Below are 19,222 nucleotides of genomic sequence, written 5' to 3'. Positions count from 1 at the left end.
GCCCTTCCACACAGTCCTATATTACAGAATATCAAGGCATAAAATCCCACAATGTTTGCTTTGAACTGGGTTAACTGAGTCCACAGATAATGTGGGATTTTTGGCCTTGATATTCTGAAACATAGGGCTGTGTGGAAGGGCCCTAGGAAGTAGCATTCCTTGGCAGAGTTTAGCAGAGAAAGGTGCACCTCCTTGATAGCAACTAGTGTAAGAACATACAAAAAGGTGGGATCAAAGTTAAAGAACTTTATTAATTGTCTAGCCGTCCCTGCCACGCGTTGCTGTGGCCCACATGGGGGTTCTGTGTGGGAGGTTTGGCCCAATTCTATCGTTGGTGGGGTTCTGAATGCTCTGTGATTGTAGGTGAACTATAAATCCCAGCAACCACAGTTCCCAAATGTCAAGATTCTATTTCCCCCAAACTCCACCAGTGTTCCCATTTGGGCATATTGAGTATTCGTGTAGAGTTTGGTACAGATCCATCATTGTTTGCATCCACAGTGATCTCTGGATGTAGGTGAACTACAACTCCAAAACCAAAGGACGCTGCCCACCAAACCCTTCCAGTATTTTCTGTTGGTCATGGGAGAACTGTGTGCCAAGTTTGGTTCAATTCCATTTTGGTGGGGTTCAGAATGCTCTTTGATTGTAGGTGAACTATAAATCCCAGCAACTACAACTCCCAATCCAGTCTAGAGGTGACTAAGGCATGGACCACCTTGGCCAGATCTGCCATGCAGCCTGGAAAACTCACAGCCGGTAGGCTGGGTTGTTGTAGGTTTTTTCGGGCTGTATGGCCATGGTCTTGAGGCATTCCCTCTTGACGTTTCGCCTGCATCTATGGCAAGCATCCTCAGAGGTAGTGAGGTCCTCACTACCTCTGAGGATGCTTGCCATAGATGCAGGCGAAACGTCAGGAGAGAATGCCTCAAGACCATGGCCATACAGCCCGAAAAAACCTACAACAACCCAGCCGGTAGGCTGTTCGGAATAGTGGGAGTTGGAGTCCAAAACGCCTGGAGGGAGAGCCAAAGTTTGCCCGTGCCTGAGCGAAGCCATGCAGCCTGAAGTTTGCCCAGGACTAGATGTACCCTGAGTTAAGAGGGAGAGATATTCACAACCTCGCCAAATCAACAGCCCATTAATGGGCTTTTGGGGTCTTTTCCACCCACTCCGCTCCCTCCCTGGTTAGGTAGCCAGGCTCCGAGCAGGGATTGGTGGATCCGTCCTGGGAGGCGGAGCCCAAGGACCTGGACAGAGGAGGGGGGCGTGGACACTCCCAGCACAGCCACGACGCGCTTGAATCAGTTTGATTCTGCTGCCGAAGAGGAATGTCCGCACCGGGCGAGTAGCTGCCGGGCTTTCCTTTGCAACCAGAGAGCCATCCCGAAACGCCTTGGGGATTGGTTGCCTTTAGAGCACCCGAAAGAGACTCCAAAGGAGTTTGTTCACACCGCGATCAGAAGATTTTGGGGAGCCTCCTTCGCTCTCTCAGCCAGGTAAACAACTCGCCTGTTTCCCCGTTATCGCGCGTTGGTGTCGCTTCGGGGAATCTCCTCCCTTGTTGTGTTGCGCCGGGATTTCCAGCAAAGGTTGGAGGTTTACAGTTGTTTGTCTCTGTTTGTCAACACTGGAGGATTGATGGCACATCTTGGAATGGCCACGGCTCAATGCTGTAGAATCGTGGGAGTTGTAGATTTACAAGGTCTTTCGCCTTCTCAGCCAAAGAGTGCTGGTGCCTCTCCAAACTCCAAATCTCAGGGTTCCATGGCAGTCAAAGGGGTGTCAAAATTGCATTAATTCTACATTGAAGAGACAGCCTATGTGTCTTTAAGTTCCTTAGTGAAAGGGGGGGGGATCAGGGGACACTTCCATCTTCTCTCTTTGCTATGCTAATAATATAATGCAATATAATATGTTGTATATACATATAATATAATGTAATACAATATACTACTAATAATACAATATTATAATTGTATATTTTATATTACATGGAATATTACTAATAATGTTACAATATAATGGTATAGTACAATATCGTAATATGTAATACTGATATTGTACTATGCTAATAATATATTGCATATATATATATATATATATATATATATATATATATATCTCGTAAGCCGCTCTGAGTCCCCTTGAGGGTGAGAGGAGCAGCATATAAATGTCATACATAAATAAATGAATTCAACTCTATTTAAGGCAATCCCATATGTTTCCTACCTTTTCCTTAGGTAAGATGTTTTTGCCAATCCCTTCCTCTGAAATAAAACCTACAGCATTCCTTGGTAGTCATAGAATCCTAGAGTGGGAAGAGACCTTGTGAGCCATCCAGTCCTCCCCCCTGCCAAGAAGCAGGAAAATTACATTCAAGGCACCCTCGACAGATGGCCATCCAGCCTCTATTTCAAAGCCTTCAAAGAAGAAGCCTCCACCATACTCTGGGACAGAGAGTTCCACTGCTGAACAGCTTTCACAGGAAGTTCTTCCTTATGTTCAGGTGGAATCCCCTTTCCTGTAGTTTGAAGCCATTGTTCCATGTCCTAGTCCTTCTAGGCTTGGGGAAGGGTCTTATTTTTGGATGGGTTCTCCCAGAATGCTTCAACTGGCAAAAGTATGATAGCTGGAACCCAGTGCTGGTTGCGCGACGCGGGTCAGAATTAGAGAAGCGAAGACATTATGTATTTGAAGATGTTTGTGTACGATATCTGGATAGCCTTAAGCACTATTCTTGGCTGTTTGTTATTCCCCCCCTTTCTGTCCCCCCCTTTCTGGCAAACTATCTTGCCATGACTCTGTCACACCTGCGCCTCTAACATGCTGGTCTGTCTCGGGATTGGGTCACAGCTATCATACTTTTGCCCTAGATTACAGCCCTGGGATTCTTTGACCATCCTTCTGGACTTGAGGAAGGGTCTTTTTGAACTGTCAGTAGGGGATTCTGGGAGTGACAGTCCAAAAAGACACCTTCCCCAAGCTTTGGGGAAGAGGGACTATAGTGAACTTCCATACCATCAGATTTCCAGTCAAGTTGCCCACAAACATTTCACAGAGTTTTCTTAGGCAAAGAATTCTTCCAAGAAAATACCAGCATAGATTTCAGCTCACCTTCTTCTGCTGCTTCCCCTCCCACATAAATAGGAGATCCCTGCCCCATCTGGAGTACACCCTTGTAAGAGTCAGTAGCAGTCATGTAAAGGAGCCTTCTCCAAGCTTTACAGTCCCCATCACTCCCAGGGATGTTGTTGGTGGGCATTATAGTCCAACACAGCTGGAGGGACTTGGTTGGAGAAGGTCAGGAACTGTGTTCATTGGACAACAATGGAAATTGGGATCAGGTGTTTGCAATTGAGACTTCTTTCTCACCGGAGCCCTTGAAGCAGAATACTGTACTTGAAACCTGTTTTACCAGAGTTGCTGTAAACAAGCTTAAAGTCTTAATTTAAATCGCTTTGTTGCTAGACTTCTGTAATGTTGTGATTATATATGAATCACTGTGTTGTGTGTCTTGAGTGTCTCGGTATTATTTTCCCTTTTGACAAGGCATTTGGGGAGGGAGGTCATCAGCTTTTTCTGCATTCTTTCATTGCCCCCTTCTTTGTTCCTTCTTTGTCAGGTGGCTGGATATGGGTTTTCTCCCTTTCTTGGAAGTTTTGGTAAACACAAAAGGTATCCAAAAGTCCAGCTTTTCAGATCTAGTCATCTGGGTGGGGAGACTCAGAGGTCTAATTCTAACCCTGGGGGCGAGTTGCATTTGAAAAAGGCAGCCTTTTGAGCAAAACTGGATAGCTTACAAGCCAAAGCTGATAGGAATCAAGAGTCCACGACACAGTGTGAGTCACTGGGTTCTCTTTAGCTTCCCCTATCAAGATTATTTTACAAACAGTAACACAATCCCCTTTCCTTAGTTGAAATGAACTTACTATGGTATGTGTTTTGGACATTAATCAGGGAAAAACCAGACTGGAGTAAACTTGCAATCTGATCCCTCTTTGCTTGGCACTGAACTCTGATCATTTGCAGGAGAGACTGAGTAAATGTCCAATTGTAGCCTAAATCTTTTATGTGCAACCTGGCTTTTAAAGTTTGCTTTGTTGTTGTTTTTGGAAGTTAGTCTGACATAGAACTGAATTTGTGATGGGTAAGTGTGCATAAGTATGTTCTATGATGGCTAAAGAGCCGGGAGGCAGTAATGCTTGTCAAATATCTAAGAGCATACAAAGAAAGGATTGTTCCTATACTCTCTAGACTAGTCTCCTAGACTGATCTTTTACAGAAGGCTGGATTACCTTTCCAGTTTACAGAGCCTTTTTAACATTTAAAATGCCACTTTTTCAGAAGCACAACTGGATTTAAGGCTATTTCAAGTCTTTTAAACACTTTTATCCATTTGTGCAGCTCACGGAGGGTAAGAAGGAGCGGGAAACAAACCTTTTTGAGTTGCTCACTTCTGTTTTTAACCCAATTCTGGTGTTTATGTTGGAAAAAGTAGATCAGATTAGAAGAAGATTGGTCTCATCCAGAGGAACTTCTTTTAAAAGTATGCTGTTTTGTAGGCTCCCTGGTGGCGCAGCAGGTCAAACTGCTGAGCTGCTGAACTTGCTGACTGAAAGGTTGGCAGTTCGAATCCGGGGAGCAGAGTGAGCTCCTGTTGTTAGGCCCAGCATCTACCAACCTAGTAATTCGAAAAATTAATGCAAATGTGAGTAGATCAATAGGTATCGCTTCTGTGGGAAGGTAATAGCTCTCCATGCAGTCATGCTGGCCACATGATCTCGTAAGTGTCTTCAGCCTAGAAATAGAGATGAGCATCACCCCTTTACTTATATTATTTTTTATAGTCCAGTTAGCATAATAACAAAAATCGAGGATCAAATTTCTCTCCAATCTTGTCAGTTCAATTCTAGGTTGGTCTCAAGTTGAATAAGGATTATACACGGGGAATTCTAGACCATGATGATGAGACTGGGCAGGAGAGGGCACACTTCACTCCAAAATGGTGTTGAGAAAAGCCAACTCACATTCAGAACTGGGCTTTTTTTGGTTTGGCCCTCCTGCTCATTCTGTGGAATCGGACCCTGGACCTTTGCCCCAAAGATCTACTCTGATGGTCCTGTTGGGATCATTAGTTCTCATAATATGGATCTTATAATACGTTCCAGCAGATTACCAGTTCTCTCTTTCAAGTGAGAATTATGACTTATCCCATCTACTTGTGTTCATGTGTGGTCTAAACAGCTATTGAGAATTAAAGCCCAATTGCCAAGAAATAAAACTACTTAGGTGGCAGATTAGATTTGTCTTTTAGGCTGGTATCTTTCTTGCTTCTGTGGATTGAGTTTGCCCTAATTCTTCTTTTCCTCCTCTATGTGTGTTAGTGGGTTTGTTTTGGTTCTGGTTGCCAAGCCTGAGTAGAGACAGACAGAAACATCCTCCTTCTCTGCAGCATGTGACTGTGTGGTTGTTGCTAGCCCCTCTAAATTTAGGGCTGGATGAGACACTTAATTGGAAGAGAATAGCTGGAGTTCACAGGGAGGGAAGGAGGGATGCTGACCTGGGTTACTGCTTTGTTTTGATCATAGGATGATGATCTGACAAGCAGGATTCAGAGATGACTGCTTTCTTCCTCCCAAAACTCAATGCATAATGATTTTTATATGCCTGTATTGCACAGTTACTGATGAGCACGAGGAAAGCAGAAGATTGGTTCAAAAAGGGAGAAACCTTAATTCAGAACTTCCTGTTTCTGAATTTCCATTTTGTGTGGACACAACTCAGATGTTTCAAGTTGATATGATCATTAATATTTAAGGTCACATATTATATTCAGAAGGCTGCTAATGAATACCAGGTGCTATAGGTTATATTTCAAAGGAGGAAACTGGACAAAACCTCCTCTGGGTATTCCTTGCCTAAGAAAACCTATGAAATTCATTGGGTTGTGACTTGATGGCATAGGACAAGTCAATAGGTGACTTGATGTCATGGGGCACACACAATTTTCTGTTGGAGAGTTTCAAGAAGTCTCTTTGAAGATGGCACTTAACATAAAGATAAGATCTGCTTTGTTCAAAAAACCAATTTTCAAATCCCATTAAAATGTACGTGCCTTGGATATTTTGGATGCTTCTCTCTGCCTATGCTGCTGAAATACTTGAACTGGGTTTCTGCAAATGCCTTGGCCATGATTGCCATGCTACATCCAACTAGAACAGTGGTTCTCAACTTGTGCGTCCCCAGGAGTTTTGGCCTACAACTCCCAGAAATCCCAGCCAGTTTACCAGCTTTTAGGATTTTTGGGAACTGAAGGCCAAAAATCTGGGGATCCACAGGTTGAGAACCACTGAATTAGAGCATCTTTTTTTTTTAAAAAAAAAAGCTTGTAAAGACCCAGACTTGCGGAGTGGCCAGAATTCATTTGGGCAAAAACTGGTGAAGTGTGGATCTATGTCCTGAGTGAGCTTGGACCAGCCCCCTGGAACACGGTCTTCCTCTTTTCCTATAGTAATGGTAGGGTCACAGTTGGGGGGGATGAGGGAGAAAGCCTTCTTGGAAAGCCCTTCCCAGGGAGACTAGATAGGCCCCCACACTGTCCTTCTTCCATAGGGATCTGAAGACTTGGATGTGTAAACAAGCCTTCGAAAATGTCTAGCCCCAATGGCACACATGACCTTGTTCCTTAGCTACAATTTGCACTATACCCTTGTTTGTTTACAGTTTAGCCATGTCTTATGGCACTTGTCACCATATGTTATTGGGCATTGTTATGAGTTTTCAATTGTTTTATGTGCTATTGGTTTTACTTTTTTGCATTGTACTGTATGTTTATTTTATGTGCTGTTTTTAGGCACCTTGTGTCATATGCAAGCTACCCCAAGTCCCTTTGGGAAGATGAAGGCAAACAAATAAAGTTATTACCATATTACCAAGTATCATTGTCAGTTGTAATCAGTCATGTCATCTCATGATATGTCCAGTATAGGACTATCCCAGTTTCATCATTATGGTTTTCAGAGAGAGTTCAGGCTTGATTACTTTCTGACATATGTATTTGTAACTTTAGACCAGGCATTCTTGGCCCTTCAGGTGTTTGGACCTCCAACTCCCAGAATTCCTGACCATTGAACAGGCAGACTAGGACTTCTGGGAGTTGGAGGCCCAAACAGCTGGAGGGCCAAAGTTTGAGGATGCCTGGTCTAGAGTGTGGTACCCATCTCAAGACAAAAGACTCACACAGAAGCAGGCATGATACAGTTGTTGTGTGTCTTCAATTCATTTCTGACTTATAGCAACTCTTGGGTAACCCTGTCACTGTTTTTTTTTGGATAAGATTTTGTTAGAGAGGGTTTGCTTTGGCCCCTGATATTTACATCAAAAATCCATGGATGCTCAAGACCTATTATATACAAGTATTAAATTGTGCCCTTTATATAAAATGGTAAAATCATTCTTTTTTGGATTTTTAAAAGCATTTTCAAGGCATGGATGATTGAATTTGTGGATGAACAGGGCCGCCAGTACATAGATGCAGATTGTTTTGAGTACCTTTTGCATGTTCCTTCCTTATGGGCTGTAATCTTAGTTGCTGTGTACATAGAAGAGTTCCTGGCTCTATTAACCGATGCATAGCAGGAAAACATTCAGCCTGTGCTGTTCTTCCAGTAAGACCTGTTAAACCATTCCTGTAATGTTCTTAAGAGGACAGTAGTCTCTTGTCAGTGAAGGAAGATGCCAATCTTATTGCCTCTCCTCCCCTAATGCAAACAATTAATTTGCAAAAATTAATGTAAGCTGCTCCTGGGTTTACCCTTTTATCTCAGAACTTAAATAACATACTTATAAATGATTAGCTGTCCCAGAAGTAGGAAATATATAGACGTCAGTTTAAAATGTGACATTGTATTAAGAGTGAATACTGGCTTGTTGGATGGCCAAAAGCATGTCAGTCAGATGTCTGTGCTTGGCACCTTTTAGCTATTATGTATGTAAAAATGTGAGCAATGCTCAATCCTATCTGAAGTTTAAGAGTTGGCAAGATGAGTGTAACAGCTTTCTTTCCCACTAATGTTGACTTCTTGGTTCATTAGATAGGATAAAGCATCCCTGAGGTTCAGTGGTCAGGATTTTGTTTTGTCGCTTACATTGGAACAGTACTACTGACTGGCGGCATACAGCTGAAAAAAGTGCCCGCCACAAATATGTTATGACATGGACTGGGAAGACAATGTCTACCTCCAGCTGTAAAAATGTCACCAAGATACTCTTTTTTTCAAAAAATAGGGATGTGTTAGTCTGGATCAATATGCAGGGGGGTTTCCCTGTGTATCTGATGAAAGTCTATGGAAGCCTATCTTATCAACACCTTTCTGTGTTCCTTTCTGTCTAGCCTAACATAAAAATAGGCATTATCCTGAGACATTTTGCAAGGCAACCAAGTGACTCAGCCCTACTCTGCTTGGTTCAAATAATATTGTTTCTAGCATTCCCATAAAGTGTGTGGGTGTGCAGGCCTTAGTTATGTCTGAAGAAAGAGGTGAGAAGTTTAAAAGCATTTACTCATCCTAGAATCATCTTCCCATCCCCTCCGCCATCAACACATCTCTCTCAAGAGTAACCTGTGTTGGGATGAGCATTCCCTTTACCATACGCTATGTCTCTTCTGTGTCATTGAAATACTTTGCTTAATCTATTGACTTTGTAGGTGCGAATTGTTTGAAATATCACTTTGATCCAAGGGCTTAGAGAGAGGTTCCACCTTCTGTTCAATGTGAGAATTGCTGGCAGCTGAAGCACTCTGGAACAGAAGGCTGGTAGTGTAACTAATTCTTTTCCCCCTCCTTCATGATCCCTTTGGCTACCTTCCATTGGAAGAAATTAGCACCAGCATAATCACATGGGATTCCAATGAATGAGGAAAAATTTGGTTTCTCTCTGTTTCTCCAGTTTCTTAAACTCAATGAACCTACATGCTTTTCACCACTGAAAATTTTGTTTGTTATCTTCTGTCTTCAAGTTAGTTCCTACTTATGACAATCCTAAGGTGAGCTTGCCAAGGTATGTTTGCCAAGGTGAGTTTTCTTGGCAAGGTTTGTTCAGAGCCATTACCTTTGCATTCATCTGGGGCTGTGAGAATGTGATTTGCCCAGTGTCACAATGTGATTTGACCAATGGCTGAGCAGGGATTTCCAGAGCCTAGCACTCCAACCACTGCACCACATTAGCTCTCTGATGATAATACTGGGGATAGCTCATAAATACATTTTCACACTTGGATATAAAACATCTCAGCAGAGCAAATTGCAACCTACATACAACAAGAAACAGACATCTTCAAATTGAATGCCTGCCAGTGCATGGTGGTCCCATCAATTACATAGTCAAAGAATACTTAGAAGGTTGTTTTGCCTATGGAATACTATCTACAGCAATTAGTATATTTATTAAAGAGCCAGAGTTGATTGGGAAAGTCCATTAGATAAAAGTAGTTTCAAAAACAATCTCAGTTCAATTTATTTATCTCTCTTGCTTTCCTGGCATCTTCCACCCATACATGTTTTGAACTAGAATCTCCATAATTCTTGGGCAATGGTTATTCATGGGAGTTGTTTTCCAGTTCATTTGAGGAGTAGTACCAGGTAGCATAGCCTAAATTGGTTGCTTTTCATCCAAAAGACTGCTGCATGCAAGACAGATTGCTATTGACTGAAGAAGGTCATCCTTCTCTCCAATTTTCTCTCATTGTATTCCTCTTTTTGCCCCCTCCTTTTCTTCTGGGTTCTTTGTCAACTGTATGAAATGAGACCAAAGGCTATATGAAGTTTAAAGATAAAACTTGATTCCAGGAGAAAAGGATTTGGAAATGGAGCAAGGTTTCAACTTAAAGATATGTAGCTTCAGAATAAGGCAAGCTCTTCCCTGTGCTCTGTAACCAATGGATAAAAAATACATTATGGAGCCAGCATAGCATAGACATTTGAACATTGGACTATGGTTGGAGAACAAGACTCAAATCCCAGTTTGGCCATGGAAACTCAATGGATGACATTCAGTAAGTCAGACAGTCTTAGCTGTAGGTTCATACTAATTCTGAAAAGTCATCTTTTCTCACCTAATTTCTGGAAGAAATTGAATGTGTCACCAGTCTGAGATTCAGCCATTGTGTCATAGATAAGAAGGTGTGTAATTATGGAAACTGCCTAAAGCAGTGGTTCTCAACCTGTGGGTCCACAGATGTTTTGGCCTTCAACTTCCAGAAATCCCAACAGCTGGTAAACTGCCTGGGATTTCTGGGAGTTGTAGGCCAAAACACCTGGGGACCCACAGATTGAGAACCGCTGATCTAAAAAGGCTGCATGACCCTGGAAGTTAGACCCAAGTCCAACTTACAACCTTCTGTATTGCCGGCTGTTTACTCCTGAATGTATGGGAGCACTCATAATTAGTTTTAGTCTCAGGTAAACAGTGCTTAGCTAATGACCTTTTGGCCAACACAGCAGACATTGAGATTCTTTTTTTTAGTATTTACTCATCTGACTTGAAATTTTATGGTATGTCTGGCATATGATAGTTAAGACTTTATGTCTGGCATTAGATAGAGTTAAGACTTTATGCTTGTAGTAGTTGTCCAGCTGGTAGCAGATTGGCAACGGTTTCAAGCATTCCACATTTTAATCAGAAATGTGGGGAGTTGAATCTTGATTACTGCTTGCAGAGTGAAGCCACACAGGACCTTAGAGACATGCTGTCTAATGCCAATTTTCCAGCTTATCTAGTGAATCTGTTGCTTCAATTTTTGGCCACTTTACTTCATATGGGTGCTGTCCTGGTGCTGAATGTCCACTTGCATTTGAGGCCAGTACATGGATGGCTGCTTGGAATACACCCACTTATTTCAGTGGAGCTTTATTTCTGCCTCAGTGTATAGATAAAAGGACAATTTTACTTATTTGCATTCAACAAACAAAACCAAAGCAGAAGTACCAATTCTTGAAATAACAGTGCAGGTTGAAAACAGAAGGGATAGACGGGAAATCCTTCTATCCTGTGGACTGTTGACTGAAAGTATGTACTTCTTTCTTCCAGCTACTTGATCATAAATAATGACTTGAAAAAGCAAGGTGCTGTGTGTGTGTGTTTTAGTTGATTGGAAAAGAAGAAGCCTTTGGTAGCTGCTCTTATCCTTTAGAACAGTGGTTCTCAACCTGTGGGTCCCCAGATGTTTAGGCCTTCAACTTTCAGAAACCCTAACAGCTGGTAAACTGGCTGGGATTTCTGGGAGTTGTAGGCCAAAACATCTGGGGACCCACAGGTTGAGAACCACAGCTTTAGAATTTATTTCCAAGGGAGACTAGGGGTGAATATACACTGTAGAGTTAATGCAGTTTGACACCAGTTTAAATGCCATGGCTCAATTCTGTGGAATTCTGGGAATTGTAGTTTGTCAGGGTCTTTAGCCTTCTCTGCTAGAGTCCTGATGCCTCATCAAACTATAACTCTCATGACTGAAGAGGTATCCTACGATGGCTTACTTCTCTGTCATCTTTCATCAGCTAGACACCGATCTTCTTATCTGGGCAGCCTGTTTACACCAACTTCTTGCTGAGTCAAGCAATTTGATTGATAGGGTACAATGCATTTGTAGCTTGTTTTTAAGCTGCTTCTTTGTACAGAGGTCTTTTCATATTATGACTTCCTTGTGTTCTGAGTTCATGACTTCTTGTGTTTTTATCTGTACCTGCATTTAATCTTGTTCTGAGCTACCTTGAGTCCTGGTTTTGGGAGAAAGAGAGGTTGTAAATCAAATAAATACATTAATGAATATAGGGGTACTCATGAAAACTCTCCTTGAAGTATTCATGCATGGCTAGTTCCAAATACTCAAGGGAGATTTAAAGTTCTGTTTCTGGACCACTGGCTTTTCCTTTACTTTTCTATTCTGTATAATTTGGGATGTGACTTAGAGGCTTACTGCTCAGTGAAAACAAGCTGAAAATCCCATGTATGGTCTAATCTTTGTACGGATATATGCCTTTAAGTCACCTATTGACACACTGTGATCCCATGTATTTCATAAGGTTTCCTAAGGCAAGGCAAGGGGTACTTAGAGATGGCTTCGCCAATTTGTCCAGAATCAACAATTTTATTGGCGATTTAAGGTTGGGAGTCTATAGGAGTTCCATTACTGCAAAGTGTCAGGAGGAGGGATATTTATCCAGAGATGGTTGTATGCCTTTGCTTTGGTTAGGCTTCTGCAAATAGAAGTAGGGGTGGAAAATAGAACTTTGATATGGCACATTTTCTTTTCTGCAATCTCACTGGCAACAGTGCTGTGGGTTTCTGGAAGTTTACTATCCAAATATGCAATATCTGTAAACTCTTGGAAGAGGGGAACCAATTGGTGCTCATAAATGATCAAATTCCAGTTGCCTCTTCCTTCAGACGCCTCTTGTTCTTTCTCCTTCTCCACTGATTTTTACTGAAGCTCTGAAGGAAGGGGTGGCATTCTACCCCCTTCTCCTTTTGTTCGTCTTTTGGCGACATGTGGTATTCTCATAGTGTCTTTCACCTGCTGTGTCGCTGTCCTAACTGATCCTTGTTCCAAAGAAGAAATCTGTCCCCTCTTCTTTCCCCCTTCTGCTTTGGCACGTGGAGCTCTCTTATTCTTTTCCTTCACCCCCTACTGACTTTTCAGTGCTGGGGAGAAATCCAGTCCTCCGGTTGAACAGCTGCTCTGAGTGATGGATGTGACTTTTCAGATGCTGAGCCGGCTGCCCTCTCTTATTTTGATGCAAATCTCCTTTGGCGTCTTGAAAAGGAGGATTAGCAAGGGGGTCATGTAGGCCAGGGAGGCTCTGCTCAGTGTGCCTTCTCCCCTTCTTTCCAGGAGCAGCAAGTTTTGTTTTCTCTTATTGTTTACTCACTCTAGCCTCTAGCCTTGTGTTGGATTTGAATGCCTTCATTGTCCTGACCTGCTGCCAGAAGCAAGCCAGGCTTTGGCGCTCTATGCATGCAGTGCCATTCCTCCCTCTGTTTTTTTGTCCCCAGGAATCCAGCTAATAACTTAATAGCTTCTTTCCTCTCTTTCTGAAGAAATGCTTTGTTGGAGAATGCACAGATGGAGAGGGCAAAAGAAGCTACTTATCCACAGGCTGTGCTATTACCACTTCTCCAAAAATCAGGTGTTTTCCCAGGCAGGCGTGCAGCAAAGCCTGCACTGATTTCCAAATGCCTGCATTTATTTACTTCCTTTAAAAAAAAGAAATCTCTTCCCACCCATTCTCCACAATCAACATCCCTGAAGGACTTGGCACACAATAGAGAAAGAGAAGCTATGGCGTCTGTACTTAAATTATGGCTGGGGGAGTGGAGTGGTAGAGTGTTCTGTCTTGTTTTGGGCCAACGCGTGTGTAGAGTGTGCCAATGTCCTGTCTGCGGCAGCTGGCCTGTATGAATGGCTGTTGCAGTTCGGATTTTGTTCCTAATTGTTTGGAGGAGTCTACGCTGTGGGATATGTGTATATGTTTGTATATATTGGGGTGCATATAATTGGAATCCCTCTGGCCAGTATGGCCCATAGCCAAGCTGGTTGGTACATTCAGGGAGTTTGTTGCGATGAAGATTAATATGTGTAGTCACAACAGGCGTGGAAAATTTTCCCCCTCTGTTCAAGGAGTAAACTCACACCTTTGTCTTTGCAGCAGACTTTATATGAACACACACACACACACACAGTCAATTTACAGTAGCTGGAGACTGGAATACTTCTCCAGCCTTCTTTTCCTGATACTTCCAGATAACTGATGATTTCTTACTTGAAGCTGATTGGTTTTGTAGTCCAATTCTTCTTGATACTCCAGTTTTCAATTTCCTCAAGACTCAAGCCTCTCATTACTCCAACTTTCCAACACGGAGTAGTCTAATGTGTTGTGGAAGGCTTTCATGGTCAGAATCACTGGGTTGTTGTAGGTTTTTTGGGCTGTATGGCCATGTTCTAGAAGCATTCTCTCCTGACATTTTGCCTGCATCTATGGAGGATACCTACCATAGATGCACGTGAAACATCAGGAGAGAATGCTTCTAGAACATGGCCATGCAGCCTGAAAAACCTACAACAATCCAAGGAGTAGTCTTTTGCTCCTTTATTACTCCAGTGGTTAATTCACCTGGCTGTAATTACACAATGCTAGGCAGGTGGTTTGACTCTTACTTCTTGCTGCCCTGATCCTTACACTACTTGTTACTTAAGAAATGATAAAAATTCCAACAGAGTTGACTGTTGATGAAAAGTTGAGGGAAGAAATACAAGTAGATGGGTGAGAAGACAAAAATAATGACCACAAATGATTTATATAACTTTCAAATGGATAATGAAGACATTGAAATAAGTAAAGATATTGTGTATCTTGGCTCAGTCATTAATCAAAATGGAGACTGTTGTTAAGAAAACAGAAAAAAGCTAAGACTCTGGAGAATAGCTATATATATCATCGCTAAATACCAAAATCAGAATAATTTATGCTATAGCAGTACTAATTTATCTACCCATGTCTCCTTACAGCTCTCGGTGGGGCACATCATACTTAAATTACATCATAATACTAAAGTACATTCCACAACAGTATTTCCAATTTCTGTTTATGGTTTTGTGAGATGTATGGTGTAGTAGTTTGAGCATTGGATTATGACTCTGGAGTCCATGGTTTAAGTCCCTGCTCAACCATGGAAATCCACTGGGTCAACCTGGGCAAATTACATTATCTTAGCCTCAGATGGAAGCAAAGGTGACCCCCTCTCTGAACAAATTGTGCTAAGAAAACCTTGTTACAGTTTCACTTTAGGCTTCCAGAAGTCAGGAATGATTAGAAGATACACAGTGACAACAATGTATAGATGTGAAAACAGGACAGTGAAGAAAACTGTCAGAAAACTGAGCCTATAGTATTTTGGATGTAACATGAGTCAGCGTAACCCTTTGGAAAAGGCAATATGTTGTGAATCTTTTGTAGGCCAACCTGGAGATGCCGGAGATGGAACCTAAGATCTTCATCACTGAGTTACAGCTTTGCCCCATTTTAAACAACATTTAATGCATTGAATCTCATTTTAATTTTAATGGAGTTAAAACATGAATGTAGTTAACTTTAATGCAGTCTGCTGTTAACTTTAATGTATGCATTTCATTTCAACTTCAGATGATGAAAATCATTGGATGTTATGACAGATCAAGGACATACAGTGGAGTTGGGGATAAATGCCACTTGGGTTATGGACATGGGGGATTATCTTGATTGGGATTTTTGTTTTTATTTCAATGTGACAAATTAGTTTCAGTTCTCCATGCACTTTGGAGTAGGAAGTCTATTAGTCTGAAAACAAAAACCCAGATTTGGAAACACTAAACCTGACCTGCAAGAGCTTGGAAAACAGGTTATATGAGTACTCTTTATCTACTCAGTGTCAGCATACCTGTGGCCAGGGATATTGGAAAATGATGGCCTCCAGTGGAAGCAGAGGGCAGATAAGGAATGGGATCCTGTACAATGCATGGGAAATAGAACTTCATACTCTCAATGGTCATTGGATTGTGGAAGAAAGGTCACAGAAGAAGACTTCTTAAAATGTTGTTTTTTGTATGCCTTCAAGTCAACTCCAATTTACATCATGATCATAGGGTTAGCTTGGCAAGATTCATTTCGAGAGGTTTGCTATTGCCTTCCTCTGAATCTGAGAGAGAGAGAGAGTGACTTATGGTCACTTAATGGGTTTCCATAGTTGAGTATGGATTTGAATCTATTTTTAAGAGTCTTTCAAAGCTTAGTTGGATACACAAGTCAAAGTATAAATCATAATAAAACACACATCATGTTTTATTAGCTTACACTCTGGTGTAGCAATTTGAGTAATAGGGAATGGTTATGTATATAGGTATATAGATGGCCGATTACCCGAGTAGCAGATAATTTTTGAATATTTCTGAAATTTCTGAAAATTTCTCCAAATGTTGTTGGACTGCAATTTCAAGCATTAGTGAGGCTACCCAGGGCTGCTGGGAATTGCAGTCCAACAACATCTGGAGGGTAGAATGATCTCTAGCCCTTTCTGTGTGTATAGTTGTAAAATTGAAGGCTTTACTGGGAAAAATTCAGTTGGAAAAAACTGAACACAAGGGACACAAGGTGGAATATCTCGGTTGTTGTAGGTTTTTTCGGGCTATATGGCCATGGTCTAGAGGCATTCTCTCCTGACGTTTCGCCTGCATCTGTGGCAAGCATCCTCAGAGGTAGTGAGGTCTGTTGGAACTAGGAAAAAGGTTTTATATATGTGTTGAATGACCAGGGTGGGACAAAGGACTCTTGTCTGCTGGAGCTAGGTGGAATGTTCTAAGAACATCTTCTGCATCTCTTATCTGAGTTTCTGATTTCTTCTCTGGTCCTAACACAATACCAGAGCTCCCTTATGTCGTTAGTTGAGTATAGGAACTGATCCAAGGAAGGGCTTGTGCTGAATATACTATCAACAGTGAAGAATTTGGCATTTCAGCATTTCTTGTTTGCTTTTATAAAATACTTCAAACAGAGATGCTAAACTTGGGAGTATGTTAACTAGTGCCGCCCATGGACTTTGCAAATCCAAAAGTGAACAGTGTTGGTGTTGGAGCTTGTTTGTGCATTTGGATATACTGACTGCAAGGTGTCTCAAGTCTGGATTGTTTGCATAATTCTGGGCAGGATAATACAAATCCATATGTATGATGTGTCAGGTTAAAGTTGTGATTTGAATTTAGCCTTATTGAAGAGTTGAGAAAAACAGAATGGATGAAAAAGTGATAAGGATTTTGGAAACTCCCAGTCATGTTCTCCTTGGTGAGAAAAGTTCAGATTTCATGAACACTTGTCTTGGACTTATCTGGTTGCAAAGGTGGTCTTCAGGAGAGTCCCTTCTGAGAATCCCTTACTTTCAGAACCTACTTTGCTATGCAGGAAAGAGAAGACACCTTCCTGTGTTATTTCCAGATTTGGAATGTGCTCCCTTTTAGATCAATGGTTCTTAACCTGTGGGTCCCCAGATGTTTTGGCCTTCAACTCCCTGAAACAGTTGGTAAACTGGTTGGGATTTATGGAGTTGTAGGCCAAAACACATGGGGACCCACAGGTTGAGAACCACTGCTTTAGAGGTATCTTCAATTTTTTTTTCTATTTAGAAAAAAGTGAATTCTCCTTTCTTAACTTTGGACTTTAAAACTGTTTTTATTTGTTGCAATGATTTTAATGTTGCCACTTTAAATTGTTTTTAATGATGTTTGCTCCTCCTCAAGAGAGGAGATTCCATCTGAACATTAGGAAGAACTTCCTGACTGTGAGAGCCGTTCAGCAGTGGAACTCTCTGCCCCGGAGTGTGGTGGAGGCTCCTTCTTTGGAAGCTTTTAAACAGAGGCTGGATGGCCATTTGTCAGGGGTGATTTGAATGCAATATTCCTGCTTCTTGGCAGGGGGTTGGACTGGATGGCCCATGAGGTCTCTTCCAACTCTTTGATTCTATGATTCTATGATTCTATGATTCTATGTGCCGGATGGAGCTTTTAGTGGGAAAACGTTGCGAATAAGCACAATCATAAAATGGAAACTCAGTGTAAGCTGAGCAAAAGAGATGTGAATATAATTCAAAATTCCACACACACACACAAATAAAAATGTGTTTGTCAGTAATATAGCAACATTCAAATGTCCATATCCACACAAGTTTGAGATTATTTTAAACTTCAACTATCTTGTTTTACCTTTCAAATTCCTCAATATGTTTTTGCTGTTTAAATTATTCCAATAATTTTAAATTATTCAGATTGACTTTATATGCCACCCACAGATCCTTTGATAAAGATTGGGGTAATAATATGGTGGATTGACTTAATCAAGGAAGCTATGGCTCAGATTTTGCAATGCCTGAACAAGACCTTGAGAACAGAATCACTTATGGTTGTCTGTAGTCAAAGGAGACTTGTTGGTACAGAACAACAACAAATAAATATTATAATGTTAGTATGTTGTTGTTAAAGAAATTTGAAGAGAAATTACTGATGTCAGCTCTTGATCTAGTATGCTGAATTCCACGTAGATATTTCAGGTTTGTGGCAGCCTCATGACCAGCAAATCTGTTTTGCTGCAGTCTTGTTCCACTAAATCAATTCATAGACAGACTTGGGCTCAAAGTTTACTTCCTTGAGTCTTTGACATTTTGTGTAGGCATAGCTTGCCAGGATCATATTTTAATAAAACATTTACAGGTGGAGTAAAATTAAATGTTTTGGATTTTTTTTTAATTTTGGGAAACCCGAATACATACCTAATAAGATATCTTGGGGATGGGACCCAAGTCTAAACATGATATTCATTAATGTTTCATATTCACCTTAAACATAGAGCCTGAATGTAAGTGTGTATATAGCAAAGGTAAAGGTTTCCCCTGACATTAAGTCTAGTCATGTCTAACTCAGGGGGATGGTGCTCATCTCAATTTCTAGGAGCCGGCGTTGTCCGTACACTCCTCCAAGGTCATGTGGCCAGCATGACTGAATGTAATGCCGTTACCTTTTTGCCAAGGTGGAACCTATTGATCTACTCACATTTGCATGTTTTCAAACTGCTAGGTTGGGAGAAACTGGGCCTAACAGCGGGATCTCACCCCTGCTCCCTGGATTTGAATTGCCAACCTTTTGGTCAGCAAGTTCAGCCCAGCAGTTTAACCCACTGTGCTACCAGGGCCACACACACACACATATGCATGAAACAAAGTTTATGTCTATTGAACCATCAGAAATCAAAGGTTTCACTCTCTCAGCCAGCCATGTGAACAGTTTTGGATTTTTGAGCATTTTTGGATTTTTGGGTAAGGGATAGTCAACCTGTACAAACATTTTCAAGGATGTCGTTGAGCCAAGGATCATGGACTGTTCTTCTCAGGAAATGTTGCCCTAATTGTTTCTCCCCTTTCTTGTATCTTCTCAGGAAAGTATGCCCCAGACGCCCCCCTTTGCCGCAATGTTTGACAGCAGTGGCTACAACCGGAACTTGTACCAGTCAAGAGAGGACAGCTGTGAAGGATTGTGTTACCATGACAACAATTTGCTGTCCGGATCGTTGGAAGCCCTCATCCAGCACTTAGTGCCCACCATTGATTACTACCCTGATGTAAGTCTGCTCCATTTGCAAATTAAATT

At 41.5% G+C, this 19,222-nt stretch overlaps 1 protein-coding gene across 5 annotated transcripts in view; it reads left to right on the top strand.

Moving 5' to 3' along the window:
* Window positions 1-19,222, top strand: part of RASGEF1B (RasGEF domain family member 1B) — a 290,573-nt gene that overhangs the window by 244,015 nt on the left and 27,336 nt on the right. For 4 of the 5 annotated variants that reach the window (XM_060779340.2, XM_060779337.2, XM_060779339.2 and 1 more), the window contains exon 4: window positions 19,011-19,193. In XM_060779340.2, the coding sequence (XP_060635323.2) occupies window positions 19,011-19,193 (183 nt within the window). Of the gene's footprint in view, window positions 1-1,286; window positions 1,500-19,010; window positions 19,194-19,222 lie in introns of those variants that run through there. The other variant, XM_060779341.2, reaches the window with a different exon arrangement.

The sequence above is a fragment of the Anolis sagrei genome, chromosome 5 (genome assembly GCF_037176765.1).
Source record: "Anolis sagrei isolate rAnoSag1 chromosome 5, rAnoSag1.mat, whole genome shotgun sequence".
NCBI classification, from domain to species: domain Eukaryota; kingdom Metazoa; phylum Chordata; class Lepidosauria; order Squamata; family Dactyloidae; genus Anolis; species Anolis sagrei.
This window is presented reverse-complemented; position numbering and strand designations above follow the sequence as displayed.